The 21,355-nt window shown below is 41.3% G+C and overlaps 1 protein-coding gene across 1 annotated transcript in view; it reads right to left on the reverse strand.

The window, feature by feature from the left end:
• CNTNAP2 (contactin associated protein 2) overlaps nt 1-21,355 on the reverse strand; it is a 1,889,175-nt gene that overhangs the window by 950,358 nt on the left and 917,462 nt on the right. The window contains exons 7-8 of the mRNA XM_090049982.1: nt 15,737-15,880; nt 3,009-3,273 (exon numbers count right to left, since the gene is read on the reverse strand). Of these exons, the coding sequence (XP_089906108.1) occupies nt 3,009-3,273; nt 15,737-15,880 (409 nt within the window). The remainder of the gene's footprint in view (nt 1-3,008; nt 3,274-15,736; nt 15,881-21,355) is intronic.

Here is a 21,355-nt window from a genome sequence, read left to right on the forward strand (position 1 = left end):
GTTTTGGACCTCCCTCTCCCTTCTATAGTAGCTACTATACTATTCTACATATATTCACTTCCTAAATTGTCAACAAAACTGTAGTTTCATGCCTTTCATACCAACTAAAGATTAATGTGGAATCAATTTCAAACTGGTGAATTTTTAAGGTTATTCTTTGTAAGAAATTATTCTTTCTTACAAAGAACTTTAAAATAAAAACATATAAGAAATATCACACAAAACTATTGCAGAAGCTCCCTTCATCATTATGTAGCAAAACCCTCAGTTTTTCTTTTCAAATACATATGATAGATATGCATTCCCTCCCCTTCCCCAAACACTTCTGACTTTTTCTCTCCCTCTATTACAGATAAGTATAAGTGAGCTCAGATCCATCTGGATCAGCATGATGCCACACCACCTATCCGCCCAGAAGCCCTGCCGGCAACCCCCTCTCTGGACAACACCTACTGGACACAAGGACCCCTTTCCAGCCTGGATAGGTGGCTATCACCCCCCACCCCCTCTTCAACCAAGGACTTGGACTCTGCTTCTCTTCCCTACCTGGACTCCAACCTTCTACTAAGACTCTTTCTCCTGCTGCCATTGTGAGTGCTTTTGTGTGTGTGTGTATGTGTGAGAATCAATAACTTCATGGGGCTGTGTAGTGTGTTGTCTGTGTAATAAAACTGTTACTTGGACCCCTAAGTTGGGTTTTGCTTTACTATGGTTTGGCCCTGCTTCAATCTCTGCTCCTCACCCCTCTGACTTCTGTCTCATTTCTCTCTCTCCTGCTTCTGGCTCACTGCCATCTCCAACACTTGTCCTGAGCTCCTCTCCACCTCCAAACCCCCATTTCTTTGCCACTGTCTTATCCCCTCTGTCTTTTCCTTTTCTCCTGAGCAACCAGGTTTCTGCCTTAGTTTCTTTCCTGGCTGTCTCCTCCTTGCCACCACTTATCTTCCCCCCCTCTCACCCAATATCTCAGCTGTCTGCCTCAGTTTCCAGCTCCAGTCTACCTTAAGTAAGCCCAAGCCTCAGTTCCTCAGCCAGCTTCTCTGTAGTCTACTGGTGTTAATCCTGGTTCTAGCAACTTTCACTCCCTACACTTTAACTCTCTCTCTCCTGAACCGTACCTACCCCAATTATGCCAAGCACACACATACACACTGTACCATCCAAGTTAGGAACTTATCTGTGTATATGTGTAGGTGGGTTGTATGTATGTGAACTGGTGTGTGTTTGTGTGTGTGTGTGTGTGTGTATGGCATTGTGTGCATGATATATGAATTAGTGATCTGTGTCTAGCTTTTGGGGTCTATAGTGTATGTGCTTGAATTGGTGATAGGTATGCCTGTGCCTAGGCTGGTTTGGATGTGTATGTGCCTGAGCTGGTAGTGTGTACGTGTGTATGCACCTAATTAATTTGTGTGTTTGTATATGTGCAATTGTGTCACACCCTCCTGTCTAACAGAGCACTATTGAGATCCTGAGAGTTGGCCTGACCCCACAGGGCAACAGTTATACAAGGTCAAACCAGAATTTGGGGAATCAAGTGGGAAACAAGTTGTTTTATTGTTACTATGTGACAGACACTAAGCTGAGCTGTTCCTTCTTTTGACTACAACATAGACAAAGCATTACTGAATCTTCACATGCATATGCACAGGGAACAAAGGAAAATCAATGTTAATTTCATCAAGTTGGAACAGTTTCACAAAACAAGTTTAGATTTTTAAAGAACATTGTTACAAATATTTTAGAAAAAACTAATTAATTTTGGGATTAGGAACAGAAATGACATTCACACCTCATGCTATAATTAGCAGAAACAGAAGCAAGAACTCACAAAAATATCTCATTTGTTAAAAAATTTTACAATCCTACATTCAAACATCTGAGGCATGCATACTCTTTTATTTTTTTAATACAATGCATTTCTTTTATTTTATAGTTCCTTAGAGTTCTTATTTTACATTATTAACTGTGCTAAGAATGTATATTCTTATCTTCCACAATCAAGCTTGGTCTATTCAAGCTTCACAAGGATAGATATTAAAAAAATTCTTATTATTCTTATTATTTTATTAATGCTAAGCTTCTACAACTCATAACACAGTTGACTGGATGAAAACTGAAGTATACCTTTCCCATTAAATGCTCCAAACCGGATCCCAGTATGGGTATCCTGGCTCTTTAGGACAATAATTAGATGCATGGAAAGGCATGTTTTTACTGGGAAAATACAAATTAAGAAATATATTAATTGTCATGACTCTGTGAACATAATATTGAATGTGCCTTCGTTTTCAGTATGGACAAGGGAAGTCTTGTTTAAACATGCATTACTTAGTGGTTAATACTCTTGCCTCTGTACTTTTCAAATCTAATTGTATTGTGAACCATGCTTTTTGTTGTGTTTTTTTTAATGTTTCCACCTCCTTTTCATACTACTTTAAAGATTCTGTTAATTACTGTATTTATTCAAATACTTCCCTTTTCAGTGCAGATGTACCTGCTCATGGTCAGTAGGGGAGTGAAAAGGTACACAGTTCAATGAACATGATCTGACCAACTCTAAGATCCTGCTTTCTCCAAGTTCATGGAGTAGATGTTAAAGCAGCCTTTGAAATAGCTAGGCTGTCTGTTGTCTAAGAGAGAAAGAAAGATCATGCTTTGATATTAGAGGGATGGATAAAAGAAAAGAAGAAATAGGTCAACCAGACTGCCCATATTTATACTCATATGGGCAAATAAAACATTGTCCATATCTATACTCATCATATATGAGAAAAACTCTTATTCATTTGCAAATGACTGCATAACTCACCTGATCAAAATAAAATATGGCAAAGGACAAGAGCAAAAGTTATAAAAGGAAACACCAACTTCAACTCTCCTTTGTCTCACTCAAAACATTCAGTAAAGGATTTCATTAACCTACAACATGGTATTTTGACATTTGGAACTGAAATCCACACAGTAAAACACTTTAAAAAATAAAGATCTCAAAACCCACTACATACCTGATGAGATGTCTATTCTATTCTTCTTGACTTGGGTGACATTAACGTGGACGCTGACTTTGCCTTCAGTCAAGTCAATCTCGACATTACCCAGCCTGTCAGCAAAGTTGCTGAAGATAAGAAGTCCATTTGGGTTCCAGGTTCTGAACTGGAAACTGACTGAAAACAGATCCTGACTTGGGCGACCAGGAACCTCCAGGTAACTGGTAGCATTGAAAAAGACGGGCACCGTATGTGGTTCCACACAAGAAAAACTTAAATTTCCCTAAATAAAAACACAAAAAGTGAAAGCCATAAGTAAAACAATAATAAGACTCTTCTAAATTATAAATACTTCTAAAAAGGAAGTGGACTTTCAAAGTCTAAGCTTCATTCTATTTTGTAACCCCAGTGAATTTAAGAGAAATAGTATTCAAAGATCAAACACCATCATCACCATATTGCCTTGAGGCTCATACCAAAACAGCACTCTAATTGCACTGGTCATTCTCTCAGTATGGGGTAAAAGAAGTCTTTGACCTGACAGGTTACATTTTAATTAGGCAAGACAGAATTTGGGAGTTGGTTCCAGTTTACAAATGTTCAAATGAGGATCAAAGGGCTTGCTTCTTGTCACTAAGGAAAACTGTGAAAGAGCTGAGAAACAAAGTTTTCTTCAAATATAAAATATGACCCTCTGAGCATCAGATTTAAAAGCATCCAAAGTAGCTTTTGGATATAAGATTGAATTGTAGTGTAATAGACTGACTTCTCTGTTATGTTTTCTGATGGATAATTCTGGATAAGTTAGTACTTTACTTCACAAAGCTGAGGGATTTAAGAGTGACAGCTCATGAACTATTCCTAACGGTTGTGGTTAGCTGATCACTTTCTCTGTATATAAGCAGTCTCAAGCTGCACTCTACTCTTAGCCCCCAAGCGTAAATCAGGGTAACTACTGACGTCAGTAGTTAGAAATGACTTTCATGATTGTAAATAAAATTATAAGCGAGTCTGTGAAAGACCTTAAATAATCTAAGGTCTTGTGTAATTTCTCATAAAACCTTTTACTGAAGGGTGGCACCACAAAAAAACCCAATTATTTCTCTTAGTTATAGCTCTTGAAAATCCACTAACAGCCATTAATGCATTATGTTCTTTTCAGCAGAGCTATGGACTACATTGGAGCTGTTCCAGTATAGCAGAGCAACAACATGACATCCTGTAGGTCTCATACATGTTACACCTAACGCATGATTAACCAGTTTAACATGCATTGATGATCACCCAGCCACATATTCAATTAATGGCATGATAAAAAGCTACAAGGTAATTCCACAATATGTATGTAATAATTCTGTAGCTGCTTCCTATCATACCATTAATTGAATATGTGGCCAGGGCCCCTGTGGCTGGCAGCCCTATCAGCTGATTGAAGCTCCCAGCTAGAGGTGTGGAGGGAGGGGCAATGTGCACTGCTGAGCCTGGGAGCTCCTAGCTGACAGGGCTCCCAGACAGTTCCAGCTGCTGTCATCTCCCAGATCGGGGTCATTCCCCATCACCTAAGGAGGCTTCCAGCTGTAGCAGCTTGCTTCTTGTCAGTGTATGGGGAACCCAGGACTGGGTTCCCCCTGCACTGGCAATAAGGCATGATGGGATCTGATTTGTGATCCACAGTCATGCCTCCTGCCAGGCATGTGTGGCATGGCAGGAGGTGCTATTGTGTGGATCATGCGTTAGAGTCCCTCGTGCCTTTACCTACGCTTGTAGAGGGGCCTGTAGTTATATATCACAAGACAAGCTGGACTTACATCCTTTGGCTTGTCCTCTTGGTCTTTTCCCTGGCAAACACTGACCATGGGATAAGCAAAACTTCCCTTATTTCTGCTTTTTCGATGCAAAATTTAAATTAAAAAGTAAACAGGCCCTTGGGATTTGATTACCATTGGAATTGTCTGCTCAATTGGAATAGTACAGTTTCCATAAATGCATTCTACATATCAAACTTTACATTGCATATAGTGCAAGAAAATCATATTGCCCAACATCCTACCTCTAGAGGGCAGTAAAATATATTAGTATCTTAAGTATTTAGTGATCACCTGGTGAGAATGGTGGAGAGAGAGAAGTTAACTATATGGCACCTTGAACTTAATAAAAGTGTTTATGCTAAACATGTAAAAGATTTGTATCTGTCTTTATAATAATCCCAGTAATACACAATGTCCTTTTAAAACACATTTGCAGTGTCCACTGAACTGTTAAAAATTTAGTGGCCTTCTAAGTTGAAGAGTTATACAAATTTGTTTTTTTTACTAACACTGTGAATGAAAAACATGGTAATCACTTTACTGGAAAAGGCAAACAACTTTCTTAAATATTTTGTGACAAGACTTTTGCAGTCATTGTGGATTTTTGTGGAGATGTCCTTTCAAGTTTTTAACTGACAGACTAAAGATGTTTAAATGTGAAGTTACACATTACAAATAGACTACAGTAATGGCACTTAAAAAGCCAGTCTCCATACATTAAGGTTCCTTAACAAGCGTAACACTATTTCAGGTGAGGATTAGCTTTAAATCTTGCAACCTAGCCCAAATTGAGGGGGAAACAAGTGGGAGGGGGCATGGTGGTAGGGGGAATAGGGTGAGGAGTTGGGTGGGAAGCTGCCAGGAGGCTGTGGGAGGGTGAAGATTAGCAGCTCCCTGTGTGTCTGACAACACCATACTGCCACTACCAGGCCCCTCAACTGGCTAACAGCTCCCCATGGAGGAAAAGGGGGAATCAAGGGGAGGGGGCAAGGGTGGCAAAAAAGCTCCTGGATTGCTGACATTTCTGCACTGAGTCAGATTCAGCAAACAGGAGATGTGCATCTCAAAGAACAAGGAGGTGGCTATACCTTCTTCTGAAAAAGTAAACAGGAAGGAGAACACTGACTTCACAGTTTATTCTTTCCCATTGAGTTGTCTTTGAGTTCATTCTTAAAGAGGTCCCTATCAGAATTAATAAGTGCCTCATGACTCTCTGTCTCAAATTGTCAGGGAGCCAATATGTCACTGCTATCATTACATATATCCCGACTCTTGACATCACCAATGAAACCAAGGAATAATTCTATGCCAACTTTAACCACGGCCTTTCTGATTTTCCAGAATGAGACAGGCTTGTTCCGCTAAGTCATTTCAATGCCAAAGTCAGGAAGAACTACAACCTCTGGAACTGAATTATTGGCAAGGAAGGAGTGAGAAAGGCTAACTTCAATGCCATCTTTCTCTTGCCCAAATTTCCAGAACATGGACTCACCATCACCAACACCAACATCTTGTTTCACAGAAATACAGGTAGAAGACATCATGGCAACACCCATGGTGTAAGCATTGGCACTCCTTTGACTACATGATTGTCCATGCCAATCACAGCAAAGATGTCAACATCATCCAAGCAATACTGGGACCTGCAATTGCTGGACTGATCACTGACTCATCTGCTCACGTATGTCACACAAACAATGGCTGCAGTACAATTAATTCCAATGGAAGGTCAACACTGAAGGACTCAAGGATCTAAACAAACAAGACCTCTTCCATCAGTGCTTCAATGAAAAACTGGTGAATTCAAATCAACAACAACAGAAGACTATTGGCAGTGCTTGGGGTGCCTTTAAGTCCACCATCATCAGTGCCTGTGAAGAGACACTTGCATTCTCTACCAGGAACCAGCAAGACTGGTTTGATGAGCATGAACAGGAATCCAAGAGTTGATTGACCAGAAGTAGAAGGCCTGTTGTGACTGGCAGAACAACACTGACAGCAAGCAAAAGAAACTGAATCAGCAAGAAGCCAAGGAAGAGGTCTAATGGAGGACCCCTAATATGAAGAACAGAGAGTGGGAAAACAAGGTGAAGAAGATTCAACATTTCACTAAAATCCATGCTATCCATGGTTTTTTGGTGCCACCAAAGACACTTATGGTCTGACCTCTCAGGAACCAAACCCCTTGAGACCTAAAGATGGAGGGTGGCTGATCAAGGAAAGGAGGGCCATCAACACCATTTGGAAGGAACATTCTGGAGACCTTTCCAATCAAGTCTCTATTGTTGAGAAGAGTGTTCTCAATTCCATCCCACAACACCCAGTTAGAGGCAATCTCAGAATCCTTCCAACCTTTAATGAGGTGAGGAAAACCATCTAGCAGATGAATGATGCCAAGACATCTAGAGCAGATGGAATCCCTGCCAAAATCTTCAAGCAGGTGGGATAGGAACTTACATCACAGCTCCATGCCCTCATCTTAAGGCATAGATGAGGAAATCGTAGGTGACCTCAGGAGTGCCATGATCATGACTATCTTCAACAAAGGAGACAAGTTTGACTGAAAATTACAGAGGGATTGCCTTGCTTTCCACCACAGGAAAGATCATTGCAAGAACTCTCCTGAACCATCTCCTTCCATTTGCTGAAGAGCTCCTCCCGGAATTGCAGTGTGGATTTAGGGCATCAAGAAGCTCAACTGACATGATTTTCACTGCTCACCAGCTGTAGGAAAAATGCCAGGAACAACATAAATTTCTCTGTATGGGCTTCTTTGACCTCATGAAACCCTTGGGCACTCAAGTGAGAAGTGCTGTGGAAGATCCTTCTGAAGTACAGATGCCTATCTAAATTCATCACAATTCTTCACCTGCCCCATGACAGTATTCAAGTGGTGGCTCCCAGTAATGGATCTATAATCAACCTCACAGACCACTTTGAGGTTAAGGAGTTAAGCAAAGCTGTGCCATTGCACAAATATTCCTTACTGTGATGCTACATCTGACCATCAATTCAGTGGAGCTAAGCTACCGAATTGTTGGTAAACTGCTTAATCTCAGCTGACCAAGCCAAAACCAAGACTAACCCAACCTCGGTCATTGGGCTCAGGTACGCTGATAATGCTGTAGTGTGTGCTTACTTGGAAGTAGACATGGGACTGATGCTTAACATTCAGAAGATTAAGGTCTTCCATCAACAAGCTCTTAATGTTTCTCTCTGATTCAGGGGACAGTTGCTTGTGTAACTCACATTAATGATAATATAAATGAATGCATGCCAATCTTTTACACATCAACGAGATAATGTATCCTTAAATGTATCCTATAATTCCATAAAGCATTTATTCAGTAAGCAGTCTTGAATTCTAGGCTATAATTACCTTCATGTCTCTCACTGAGCCAAACTGATTTTTCCCTCCTACTGAGATATTCAACTTAAACTAAACTGTATTATCATCTCCTTCCATGACTGTACTTCACCAGGAAACTACTCTTAAGTGAAGCCCATTGCATCCAGATTGCCCACCAGGGCCAGGCAAAGCATTAGAACTAATCTGTATACTGTCATATAAAATGGATCCTATCGTTCAAAGAAAAATGGACCATTTCCTATGGATTGGGTTTAGAATCGATTGCTGAATTAGTCATTTAACACTGATGTTAGACATTCAAATGTGTATTTTGCTTTATGTTCAGATGCTTGGTCTTGTAGAATTATTATGAGTTGCAGAGTTAGTAACAGAATTATGGAAGGTTAATAATGGAAGTTTCTCAAGTTACCCAGCTCAGGCTTTGCATTATGATCTATACGCTAGGCTGCAAATTAGTTCTAAGTTTACCTTTTATGAGTCAATTTTCCCTACTCACTTTCAGAAGTCGCTTCTGCTGGGAAAACTGCTGTTTTTAAAAAGCTTTTCCCAATTAACAGAACTAGAGAGAAAATACATAACTCCCAAAAGAGAGGTAAGAGGTTTATTAGAACTATACTACTTGTAACTCAGACTTGGATTGGACTGTAAAACTATATCCCAGTGCTAAGGTTTTATCATATTTTGGTTCATTATTTTTCTAAAAATAGACTTGTACTCATTTTCAAGCTTAACACAGGTTAGTCTGAAGCAAATTATTTAAGATAACACTCCCTTCCTCTTAAAATTTCCTTCTCCTTAGGTTAATGTATAAATTCATCTTTAAATAAGGGAAAGATATTATGTGACTGAAGCTAAATGAGCAGCTGCAGAAGTGGGCTCAGTAGGCACTTACTTACCTGGGGAAGGGGGAAATGGTAAAAAGGGCTTATCTGGGGTCATTTTCCTTACCCTCAACACTCTCCATCCCTGGTAATGTGTAAGGGAGAGTCCCATTCTAAAGAATCTAACACCCCCATGCCAGCCTGATTGTGCCCTTCGATGTGGCTTTGGGTAATAAAACTTCCCCAAAGAAACTGAAGTGACTGCAGAGGAGATGCAGGCTGATACTGGGGACACTAACAGTATTTTGTACAGGTTTGATGAGACTTTCTCTGCACTATTCAAACTGTTTGCTCCAATGCCTCCAATCTGTTGTGTAGAGACAACTTGCCCAAGGTAATAAACTCCATTTAGACTGCTTCATAAAATTGTTTTCAAGTCAGCAAAGGTACAGACAGACCAACAGTATTAAAAATATATCTGGGAACCCTAAGGAGTGTGGGGTCAGAAATGAATGAGCCAAAGCTGATATTCTAAAAATTAAGCCTTGCCAGTAGATAAAATAATGTGGGTCAATTTTGAGGGCTCATAATTTGACACTTATGTCAGAAGAATAAGTTGGTTAAAAAGAGCAAATCTTACCTTTATGGCTGCTACTCCCTAACGGTCTCTTTGGATTTACTAGCTTGTCATTGGATTTTCATTACTCTGATCCTAAGAGACAGAACTAGGGAGAGGGACATGGATGGCATTGCTATCTCCACCAACTTCAGTTAAGCATGAACACTAATTGCAATTGTTTTCCCATTCTCACCACTTCCCTCATGCATCATTTTACTTTAGTTCTTATATCCCCTACTCTCCTCTGAGACCAGAAAGCCAGGTAACACCAAACAGACCCTAGGGCAAATTTGTGAGGTCTGAATATGTCAAATAATGTATAATTAGTGATGGCTAGAAAATAATATTTAGATATTTGTGTTAGGAATTGGCTTGTAGGTCCAGTAGATATGCGTTAGAACAATGGCTCAGGGGAACGGCAAGGGTTAATTAGTTTCTAAAAGCCTGTTTGTAACAAAGTTTCATTGTCTCAGTCTTCAAAGCCCACTGTGTCTGGACCTTGCAGACAATTAGGCTGGGGAAATTGAAACCATGTACCACTGTTTCCTGAAAGCCTATAATAGAGATAAGGTGTCATTAGGTCACAGTGACCAGCTTCAGAAGCTCTGGGATTTCTGGTTTTGGTGTACAGACCAAATTAGTATGCCAGGCATGCCCAAATTAAGACACTGGTAAATGACCAAAGTAAGATATATGGATGTGATGGGTTTCTTGGAACAAAGGAATATTCTGACAGAATAGAACATGGACTGTATGATGACCACAGGGAGATGGGAGGTGGGCCTCTGCCCTTGACCTCCAAGGCTGCTGACATCAGACATTCAAGAAAGAGCCTGAGGGTGATGCTCATACCTTTCTTCTGTAAACCCTAGGAGTAGTAGGTATAGAATCAGGTTTGGCAGGGGGTGGGGATGTGGAGAGGGGGGCATGTATTTTGTTTGCCTTGCCTGCATTACTCTTATCTGCTGTCACAAAGTATCAATTTGCCTATCAAATGGAAGAAGTCATGGTCAGTCTGAGGGTTTGGGTCCTATCTGGGTCATAAATCTAGTGCCAACAGTTAGTGCTTATCTTCCTTTGTCATTGGAGTTTCAAATAAAAGTCAGCACCAAAGGCAGAAGCTGCCTTGTCTATCTTTGCCTGTATTTTCCTGATCTTGTTTTGTCTTGAAAGAAACAGGATCATATTTCAAAAGCAGCACCTGCAGCAGCTTTAGCACTTCTCAACTAATTTGTTGTCTTTTCACTACAAGGGGACAGTTATTATCTTTAATTTTACCTGAAAGATTTTCAGACACAGGGGCAGAGGGGGAAAGGAGTTTCTAATTAAAAAAAAAAACTGTGTCAAAAGTGAAAGCTGTATATAAGGTGAATCTCTACTTTACCAACTGCCAAATTAAATAATTACATTTCAAATGCTTTAGCTATTTTTATTCCATGTCTTTATTAAAAGGTTTAAAATAAATATTCTTAATGATGACCTGATACTCTGGGACTATGCAGGCTGAGGTCTCTGTACTCAAAAGGTTGAACCTATAGTCACAGAAAGAAAAGAGACTAGAAGGGACCTCATGATATCATCTAGTTCAGACCCCTGGTTAAGGCAGGTTCATTCATGGCAGGATCAATCCTGCCACCCAAATCACCCTACTCAAGGGTCCATCTAACCTGCTCTTGAAAATTTCCAGGGATGGTGATTATTGCAAATTCTCTAGGTAATCTGCTCAGTGCTTGACCACTGTTGGAGTCAAAAAGTTCTTCATAATTTCCAGTCTAAATTTGTTCTGCTGCTGACTGAAGCCATTTGTCGTAGTTCTGATCCCCATGGAGACATAGTCTGATTCTATCCCCTTTAGAATCACCCTTCAGGTGCAGGAGGATTTATCAAATCCTGCTTCAGTCTTCTCCTGCCCAAACTAAATAATTCTACTCTCTTTAATCTTTCCCTGTAAATCATGTTTCCTAGGCCTTTATCTGAACTTCATTCCATATTCACCTCCCAATATCTACTTCTTTTATTCTACCACTAATCCCTCCTAACTTTCACCCCTTCTCTTCCTCCAAAATATAAAAGTGGAACTCTCATGACACTCTCTGCTGGACTCTTTCCCATCTGTCTATATTGGGGGCATCACACTTACTTGGGACCTACAGTAGGATCCAGACTATGAGGCTCCTCATGAGCTGGAGCCAGCCTAGAGTACAGAGGTGACTACCATTGTGGCAGCCAGTTCAGGCACAATATGTCCAGAGGTGGCAACAGTCAGTCTAGAGGCAGAGCAAGGCCTAGTCATGAGACTAGGCCAAGCAGCCATAGATGTCCAGGAGTGGTAGGGTAGCTACAGGTGGGGTTTTGGCAGCAGTGAGCATACAGGAGCACAAGGGTTCAGGGGCAGCAGTAGGTCAGGGAAAGGAGTCCACCAAATGGCTGAGAGGTTCAGGGAAGTAATGAGGGTTCAGAAACAACTGTAATTATAAGCCAAGCTTGGTTCCAATGGCCATAGCTGGGAGGGCAGAAGGGCCCCACCTTCAGTGGCAGGCCACACCCCATGATTTCTGGTAGCTCACCAGGATGGATAAATTCTGGGGGCGGTATCTGTGTTGCAGGGCAAATGTGCCTTCTCCTTTAAAGACAGAAACTGCCTAGAGAGAGGGCCCTAGGTGCCAGGCAGAAACACCACAGATGCAGGTTGCTGTGGCAATACGTCAGCAAGGGAATTAGCCTGCACCAGGTCAGCTGGCTGGAAGAAGGCAGGGTCCTGGGTACATATAAACCCCAGGGCTGGGACTAGAGAGTTAGTTCTCCAGCAGCAGTCAAGGGGTGAGGAGCTCTCATAGAGGAAGCTACTTGGAGATGTTTGACTCCCTGTTCTGATGCTGGTAGGATTAAGGGTCTATAGGAGCTCATAAGCGCTGGTGGGGAGGAGGCCCATTAGACTGAGAGAAGCTTGCCTTCTTAAAAGGGATAAAGTGTGGACCCTATGTTATTACTGTGTTGTGGCCCAGGGGCTTGTGCTTTCTGTTGTTATCTAAACTGGTGTACTATGCTGAAGCTATTGGTGAGAAGGAGGCCTCACTGAGGCACACTACAGTGTGGAGACCCCAGCACCAGAGGGGGCATGGAGACAGGGATGAAGAGGGCTCGGTGTCAGAGAGGGTGTGGAGACAGGAGGCCGAGCTAGATGGAGGTCTCAGAAAAAGGGATAACATTTAATTGCCACCTGCGAGCCATGTGGCATGGTAAAGGGAAGGTTTTGGAGCTGCACATGTAGCCCACAAGGCTTGGTGATATTGTAAGGCACCTCCTGAGTGTGGAACCAAGTAAGGGGCCCAAGAACCCACAGGGTTTGGAGGAGTCTGTCAGGACTGTGACTGAGCAGCATCTTGAGGGTAGCCTCCCAATTCATAATTTATACCAGCAAGACATGGCAGGAGAGATTAGTAGGGACCCATAAAGGGGAGCCAGCATGGTCATGGTGCCCTAGGGACATCACAGCCATCCCTGGGGAGGCCGTATTGTGACAACATGACCAGTGGACTGTATGTTTGAAACCTCTGGTCTACATTTTACTTCAATTCTGGGGCTCAAAACTAGACATAACACATGAGGCCAGTGCTGAGCAGAGTAAAAGAATTGCTTCTCTTCATTTGCAAGTGACACTCCTGTTATTACAGCCCAGTATGCTGTTAGCTTTATTTTTCGTCTCAAGAGCACGCTTTTGGCTCATTTGTTTAATGCTAACCGGTGACAGAGAGTAATTTTAAAACCTTAGACTCCTCTGGCCCCATTTATTGCATTAAATTTACTCAGCAAACCTGCCCCTTACAGTTTCTTTATCTTAACTTCATTCCATATTCACCTCCCCATATCTACTTCTTTTCTTCTACCACTAATCCCTCCTAACTAACCCTCACTCCTTCTCTTCCTCCAAAATATAAAAGTGGAACTCTCATGACACTTCTCACCTTCACAGCAATCACTTCACTTTTCCCTACCATTTATCTGCATTGTCTCATTAAATCACAAACTCTTTAGGGATGAGCCTATCCACTTCTATGTTTGTACAGCACCTACAATCGGGGTCATGGATCCTGATCAGTGCCTAGGCACTCCCACAGTAAATGTGATTAACAATCTTAATGTTAAAATGGCCACATTTCTCAAGTTAAAACAAGCTCAGAACTAAGAGTAAATACATTTGAGTAAGAAACAAGCAACCATGTGAATTTAATTAAAGCAAAACTAATTTTGTCTTACAGAGGTGAGAAAGTGTAAGCAGTTTTATTGAAAATGAAGATCATTTATATTTCTGTAGCCAGTCTTAGAACTGGAAGTGAACAAAACCAAAAAATTAAACCTAACTATAGTAGCCTCTTCATGAAGCCCTGGTGCATTACTAGCATGACAACTGTGGATCTTGCTGTTGTGTCAGGGGTTCTCTCTTCCTCCAAAAGAGAAAAGGCGGGGCGCGGGGGGGTAGACTATATTCTGAAAATCTTGAACATATTTTTATATAAGCTGTGTTGCTTTACTTCATGTCATGTCTGGTCAGGAAAGTTAAAATTTCATATATGTGGAAAAAAGGAGCATCTGTTTAATCAGAACTCAGTGTTATTTAGAGGATTTTACCCCACTATGGCAGGAAATTCACAATGACTATAGAGAAATGTTGAGGATTGAGGATTTAGTGTCTTGGTTAAAAACTTTTATATTTAAAACTGAAGTTCACTCCTGGCATGTATAGCATTTTCAATATCTTTGAAAACAATATTTGAAGAAAATTGTAGTAAGTATAAAAATAGTTATAAGTTTTGGAATGTAATGGACTGTGGAAAATAATTACCAATTTTTTCCAGAGTTTTTAACATTTAAATTGGGAAATTCAAAGTTGTTATTCCCATAGTCATGTTCACTCAGCCATGTTGTTCATATACTGTTATTAGGTTCATTTATACTAACATTTTTCAAAGCAAAAGTAAGTTAATTAAATGTTCTTTTACCATTTATTATTGGCACATATGTATGTGAAGACATAGTGCACATGATAGTGTACAGTTATATTGTTGGCATATGTTTTTGATGGTTGCAATACAGTGAAGAGAGAAGCAACAAGCAATTGATTCTATGTTAGTAGGGGCCAACATTTTTGGTAGGCATGCCACAAAGCAAACCCCACACTCTCCCCAATCCTTTTTTCTGCCCAATCCATTTCTATGTTTCCTGCTCTCTTCTCTTTCTTTTGTGCCTTATCTGTTGCTCTGCTTTGTGCCCCCTGCCCTATCTGTTGAGGTGTTGACTCCCTCCCTGATCTACTATGTGCCACTTGTGGCCTGCATGCCATAGGTTGGTCACCCCTGTTCTAGGTGATCCAAAACTCACAGTAAAACAGGAAAAACATGAATAATGTTTATGAAATTAATTCTTGTATCTTTCACCTGCCTACCCATAAGATTTAGTTACCATGAGTATAGGGATTGGAGAAGGAAAAAAAAATTAACATATTACATGTATGTAATAGCTTTTCTCCATTAAAAAGTGACAAATTTTAAGTCTGATATGTTAGGGAATTTCAGAGTAAAGGTAAATGCTAGATCAAATGGAAAACCTACATTTTCCAATGGTATTCCCATTACTAACCCCCCAAAAATGTGACATATCAGACTTAAAATTGTGACATTAATTCTTGAGCCAATGACAAATCTTGACCATGCTAGACTTCAGATGCATAGAATTTAAGAAGGAAAAAAAGGAAATATATATCCAGAATGCTTAGTTTTTAAGAATCTATTTGAAATTATAAATTAGGTTTAGGCAGACAATTTTTCCAACTATTTGAGTTGGTCCAATAAAAGATATCAGATGGAACCAAAGAACCTTGTCTGCCTATGTCCTCAGACCAATACAGTTACAACCTACACCCCTAAATGAGGCTTAGGAAGTTAGCGTAAGACCCAGAAGTAGACTGTGTGGGTTTGTAATGTATCATAAGGATATGCAATACAAATTTATCTATCAAGTCAAATAACGGCAGTAGCTGTTATGAACACCAACTACACACATAGGTACACCATCAAATTAACCTCCTTTGTTTGGCAAAAATGTTGATGGCCATTAAATAAAGTTCTTACCACATTAGAAGGTTCCAATTTCTTCCTCTTTGCAAGATCAGTAATATTATTACCATTGTAGTTGATGCTTTCCATACAGCCTTTGAAATTTTTTCTGCTGTTTGAACTGGGCTTCCCAGAAAAAGGCATGCCACCAAAGGTTATCTATGAAAGCAAAAACAAAATTGTGTAATTGTAACTGAAATGAGATACATTACTTTCTAGAACCTCTTTAACATATTTTCTGTTGAAAAATTTGCTTTCTCAGAAGTTCAAATGTAGCAAATGAGATGTATGTTTTTGGGTAATGGAAGTAGCTATTACATAAACAATATAGAAATGCAGCTAGCCAAGTTTGAATTCGTAAATGCAAATATTCCCATTCAAGACAAGTGCCTAGTATTATTGCACTTGTCTAAATGGAAAATAGACACATGACCTTTTTTATATGGCTCACACTGACTCACTGGCTCAGAAAGTACTAAGAAATATTTCAAATAGTGAATGAAAAAGGGAAAATTATATCACTCCAGGATATTTGTAAAATAAATAAATAAATAAATAAAAGAGTGAAATCAGTGAAATTATTTGAACTTATTTGCTCTGAATCATTCACTCAGTTCTAGTTGTATAAATTGCGGGGGCAGGGAAGTGACAGGACAGTCCGGTGGATAACTATTTAGCAAAGGGATAGCTTTGGCAGCAGTAGGTTACAATGATACATTTGTAGCAGCATTAAAATTGTATCCACCTGAAGGGAGAGGAAGAGCTGCCCTACAGAAAGCGGAGAGTGAGAAGAGAGAGAGAGAGAGAGAGTCTGTCCTAGTACAGACTCTGTATGCACTCACGGTGAGTGAAGCTCTTTTGAAGGCAGCCATCTTTGAAGTGAGAAGAGTGACATAACCCCAAAAGGGATGATAGCAAAAGCCTGGGACAAGTCATAGCCTGGGATTGGTTGAATGGGCTTTTTTAAAAAGGGGGGGCAGTTTTCCTGGGGAAGAGAGCAGAAGAGCGAGAAAAGGAGAAACAGGCTGAAGGCCAGGAAGAGGACCTTACCACGGCCATCTTTCAGAGAGCCCCGATTGGAGCTCTGCTCTGCAGAAGTAACAACTGGAGGCTGCACTGGAGAGAGAAACAGCTGTCCTTTCTTCCCTTTCTTTCCCTTTTGGAGCCTTGCTGGGGCAGGCACCAAAGAGAACCTGCCTGTCAGGAGACCCCAAGTCTGGGAAGACCTTCCTACACACCCCTGTGTGGCATGAGTGAGCACAGGAAGGGAGGGGGGTGCAGGACTAGTGGGAGACTGTCTTGGTTTTCTCCATGAGTGAAAAGGCAACTGGGGGAGGGGCAGCCTCAGTGTGCCAGAAAAGACACTGGGCTAAAGGGGTCAAGGGACTTCTCCAGCCCATCAGAAGCTCCAGTGGTAGGCAGAGCCCGGGGAGGGGCTTAATTTGCCAGGTGGTGTGAGGCTGTGCTGGGCAGGGGGAACTGCTAGAACCTGCATCCCAGACCCTTCACTGTGCTGTGCCAGGGGGATGAGGGTTGGGGCAGGAATGAACTGTCTTGCAGGGATCACAGGAGAGGAGCCACTACCTGCCATGCTGAAATCCCTGTAGCTCATAAGAGGGATGCTAGCAGTGGGGACCCGCCCATGGCTCCCAAAGGACGGACACAGAAGCAGCCCTGCTTCCTGAGAAACCAAGCCTAGGGTGTACACAGGGTCATCACAGTTACCCTTGAGCATACAAGTTATAGACGAAGTTTTAAAAAAAAGTTATTGATGGTTTATTATTTGGTATATCAATTTATTTATTTATTGGTTCCTTATTTAGTGTGGGTAATTTGTATGCTTTCCCCTGGTGTAAAGTGCATCAGAGACGCATTAACCCTTGAACCACCATTGCTGAGTTATGTTGTGGAACATTATTTGTTTTATTGTATTAGTTATATGCTATTCGGTAAATAATTACATTCTGTAAACAGTTTTATAATGGTCCTCAAGGTTGTTTTGATTGTTAGGGGATGCTTTCCACTTGGGGACCCTGCAACAGTTACCCAGGGAGCTGAGCAGGGCTGCTGGCTACCACGTACTGTAGGATCCCACTATTCAGGTGAGGGAGAGGGTAGCATCGCACCCAGGGTTACACATTTATTGTACTTTTGTCAGTCACTCATAAAATGAGATGCCTTGTTCCACACAAATCAATAAGTAACAATACATTTCCAAATCACAGTGCTAAAAAATAATAAGCTAATTTTGCTGTCAGTTACACACTTATCAATGCAGTCATTGATTTCTGTGTCGTTGTCCTGGGGTAATTGACAATATACCAGAATATTTATTTATTTTATCTCTCTCACTTGCATTTGCTTCTGGATAAGTTGTACTTATGTTTGTCTCAGAACAAAAATATCCCCAGGATTGGTATGTACATGCATCACCCATTTAATCAGGGTTTAGTGAGAGGCTAAATACAGCACTGCTTTTCTGCCATTGATTTAGTGATGCAATCTCAGGATAACTGTACAGACATTGCAATATGCCAGGATAAACTCTTACTACCTGTTATCTGGATTTTTTTTTTTTAGGATTTAACTTGGGTCAATGGACATAGACATCTGTACATGTGCACCTTTGTACTGGGATAAAATGATTTATATCTTTGCAGCTTCATTAATCTCCCTCTGAAGTACTGACCATTTGCCCATGTTTGATTCCAAATTTAGGCACAGGCACAGACATCTATCCTGCAAGACAACAGAATTGAGCCAAGTGCAGAATCAACTTGTTGAACCTCTGCAAGTATGGCTGTAGAGTCCAATACTTGAAATCCTTCCACATTTATAAGACAAAGTTCATATCTAACAGTCCTGAATATGGTGTGGGTTTCTTCCTGAGGTTTCTTCTTTCTTTTGCATGTTTGGTTCTTCCTTCTTTAAAAGCCTTCATTCCATGCTTAAGGGACTGTTTCCAAGCACATAGAACCTTAGCAATCTTTTCCCAATCACCTGGCTCAATGCTCAGTACCTTCATATCATTCTTGCAAACACCTTTGAAACAGAGACAAGGATATCCCCATGGTCCTCTTCCTGTAAAGAGATCTGTATACAAGAATTGTTTGAGTATACAGCCATGGTCTATTCTCTGTATATGACCAAGCCATCCAAGTCAATGCTGAATAAGAAGAGATTTGATGCCTGGACTGTTGGGATGTTTCAGGACCTCAGTGTAGACCACTTTGCCTAGCCAGGAAATTCCTAGAATGTGGTAAATTCAACTAAGTGAAAGCTATTGATGCACTTTTCTTGAACACAGCATGTGGTCCAGCATTTGCTGCTGTACAAAAGAATGTTGATGACAGTAGTATGATCTGCTTTGACCCTCATCTAAACAGTCAGTTTGCTGTTCCACACTCATTTGCTCAGCATGCTCATGATATCAGATGCTTTCCAACTATAGGTATTCAGTTCAGCCTCAAGTGACCTGGCTGGGGGTGCTCCGAGCCATGTCATTGGTGCCCACGTGAATGAGGAGCATGGGATAGTGGTCTGTGGGCTGGAAGAGCTCTGGGATCCTCTCCGCAATGTCTCGGATGCATTAAGGCACATTAACTCTGTGTGTGGACTGATTTGGGACTAACTTTAGTCCTAAGTCAGTCCACACACACAGTGTTACTGCACAGTAAAGTGTCTACAAGTGTGTCACTGTATAGTAACTAATTGGGTATAAATTTGATACCTGAATGATGCAGGTATCAAATACACACTCAAGTCATCATAAGTTGTTTTATTTACTGTGTAATACAAGCGTGCATGTGGAGATTCATGCCTGTACTTCAATTTAATTTTGATTACTGCACACTAAATGTGCATTTGTAGACATGCTCAATGTATATTTAAATAAATTCCTTCTGGTGGTCCCAAAAGCATGCATCGGGAGAAGAGAAAAGAAAATCCTGAACAGAGCTGTGGGCAAGAAGACGACCCTTCTTGGCTCCACTTCAGCTCTCAAATGCCACAGATGTTAATCCATCCTAGATGACTTCCCTGCATTCAATCATGGAAAGAGTAGATTATGCTGAGGGGTACTGCTGGACAGATAATCCTTTCCAATAATTGAAAGGGGCCTGTTCTGCTCATAGGATTGAAGGTCTTGGTTGGATCAATGAAGGCGATAGAGAAGGGTCTCCTTTGTTCCCTACATTTTTCTTGGACATGTTGGAGTGAGAAGATCATATTATGGTGGACCTATTATCTCTGAAACCATGGTCAGCAAGGGTATGAAGCTTCTGAGTACCATCCCAGTAATCATCTTTCCAACAATGCTATATCGTGAAATGCCACAATAGTTACAATCACTGTTCGCTTTTATTCTTGTACGAAGTAACTACATTGACATCTTGCATATATGTGGCAATATCCCTACTTTCCAGCAGTAAGAAGTTTGTATAGGTGGTGAAGAAGCACGTTTCCCACACATGATCACTTCCATGGAAGTGCTATCTTTTTCTGGGGCCTTGCCACTTGCCAGATTCTCTATGGCCTTAGGTCCACGTAACAGGGCTATGCCCTGTTACTTGGTGTTCGGACTCCCCTGAACAGCCCCACACCCCAGAAGCACCTCTGTACACCCACCCCAGACAGGGAAGAACTCACTGGAGGTTGGGGAACCAGGTCCTGGGACACAGTGCGTCCTGCAGCAAGGGAGCTGACACAAGTATCGGGAGTGAGAGAGGATTAGGCATGTGAGCCCAGAGTGGGAAGGATAAAAGACACTGAAAGCAGCTTCAAGGGGCTGCACCTGGCCAAGAATCAGGCTGCCTGGAGTTGCCAGGGGTTAAGCAGCCATCAGGAGAGCCCGGAGCAGGGCTCTTTTTTGTTTGTTTGCTTGCTTGCTTGATCATTTACTTTGTTGCACAAGCCCACAGGATCTGCAAAGCCTCTGAAAAGATAAGAGGCAACCAGGGGTTGAAGCCTGGAAAAACCACTGGATGACAGCTAAGTGCTAACTTGTTTACCTTCCTCGTTTGTTTTGCAATGCTACCAAGCCTGGGGTGGCCTCCAGGTATTATCCACTAGCCTGGCTGCAGCAGAGGCAAGGGCCCTGAACAGTGGATCCTTGGCCAAAGCCCACAGCAAAAGTAAAACTGGTCAGCTCAGCTAGCTTGACCAAACATACCCTGCTGTGATCTGCCCCAACTCTGCCAACAATCCACAACAGATGGAATATAATCAAGGTCTTCAAGGACAGACAGACTCTCAAGAAAGTTAAGGCTGCGTCAGTGACATCACTTTCCCTTGAACCAAGTCCAAGATAGTGTTGTACCCATCTTTCCATCTGCTGCTTTTGGTCCATTATAACTTCTCCTGAAGCTGTCTTTAATGCAACTGGCTTCTTTGCAGTTGGACTTACCGCCTTCTTGATTCCATTGGTCATACATGACTCTGATGTTTCCAGTGTCAAAAGTGGATTGAATTTCCTCGCAGAGTAGCAGCTAATAATCATTGGCACAACATCTTATCTTGGACAACAGTCCTTGCTATCCTCAATTTGTTCAAAGATCCATCTAGGGATTTCTTCTTGTGATTTAACAGAGCAGTTTGTTTGGCCTTGATAAATAGATCAATTCATGTGAGTGTGCC

Source organism: Crocodylus siamensis, chromosome 5 (assembly GCF_052110815.1).
Source record: "Crocodylus siamensis isolate JL-2025a chromosome 5, ASM5211081v1, whole genome shotgun sequence".
NCBI classification, from domain to species: Eukaryota; Metazoa; Chordata; order Crocodylia; family Crocodylidae; genus Crocodylus; species Crocodylus siamensis.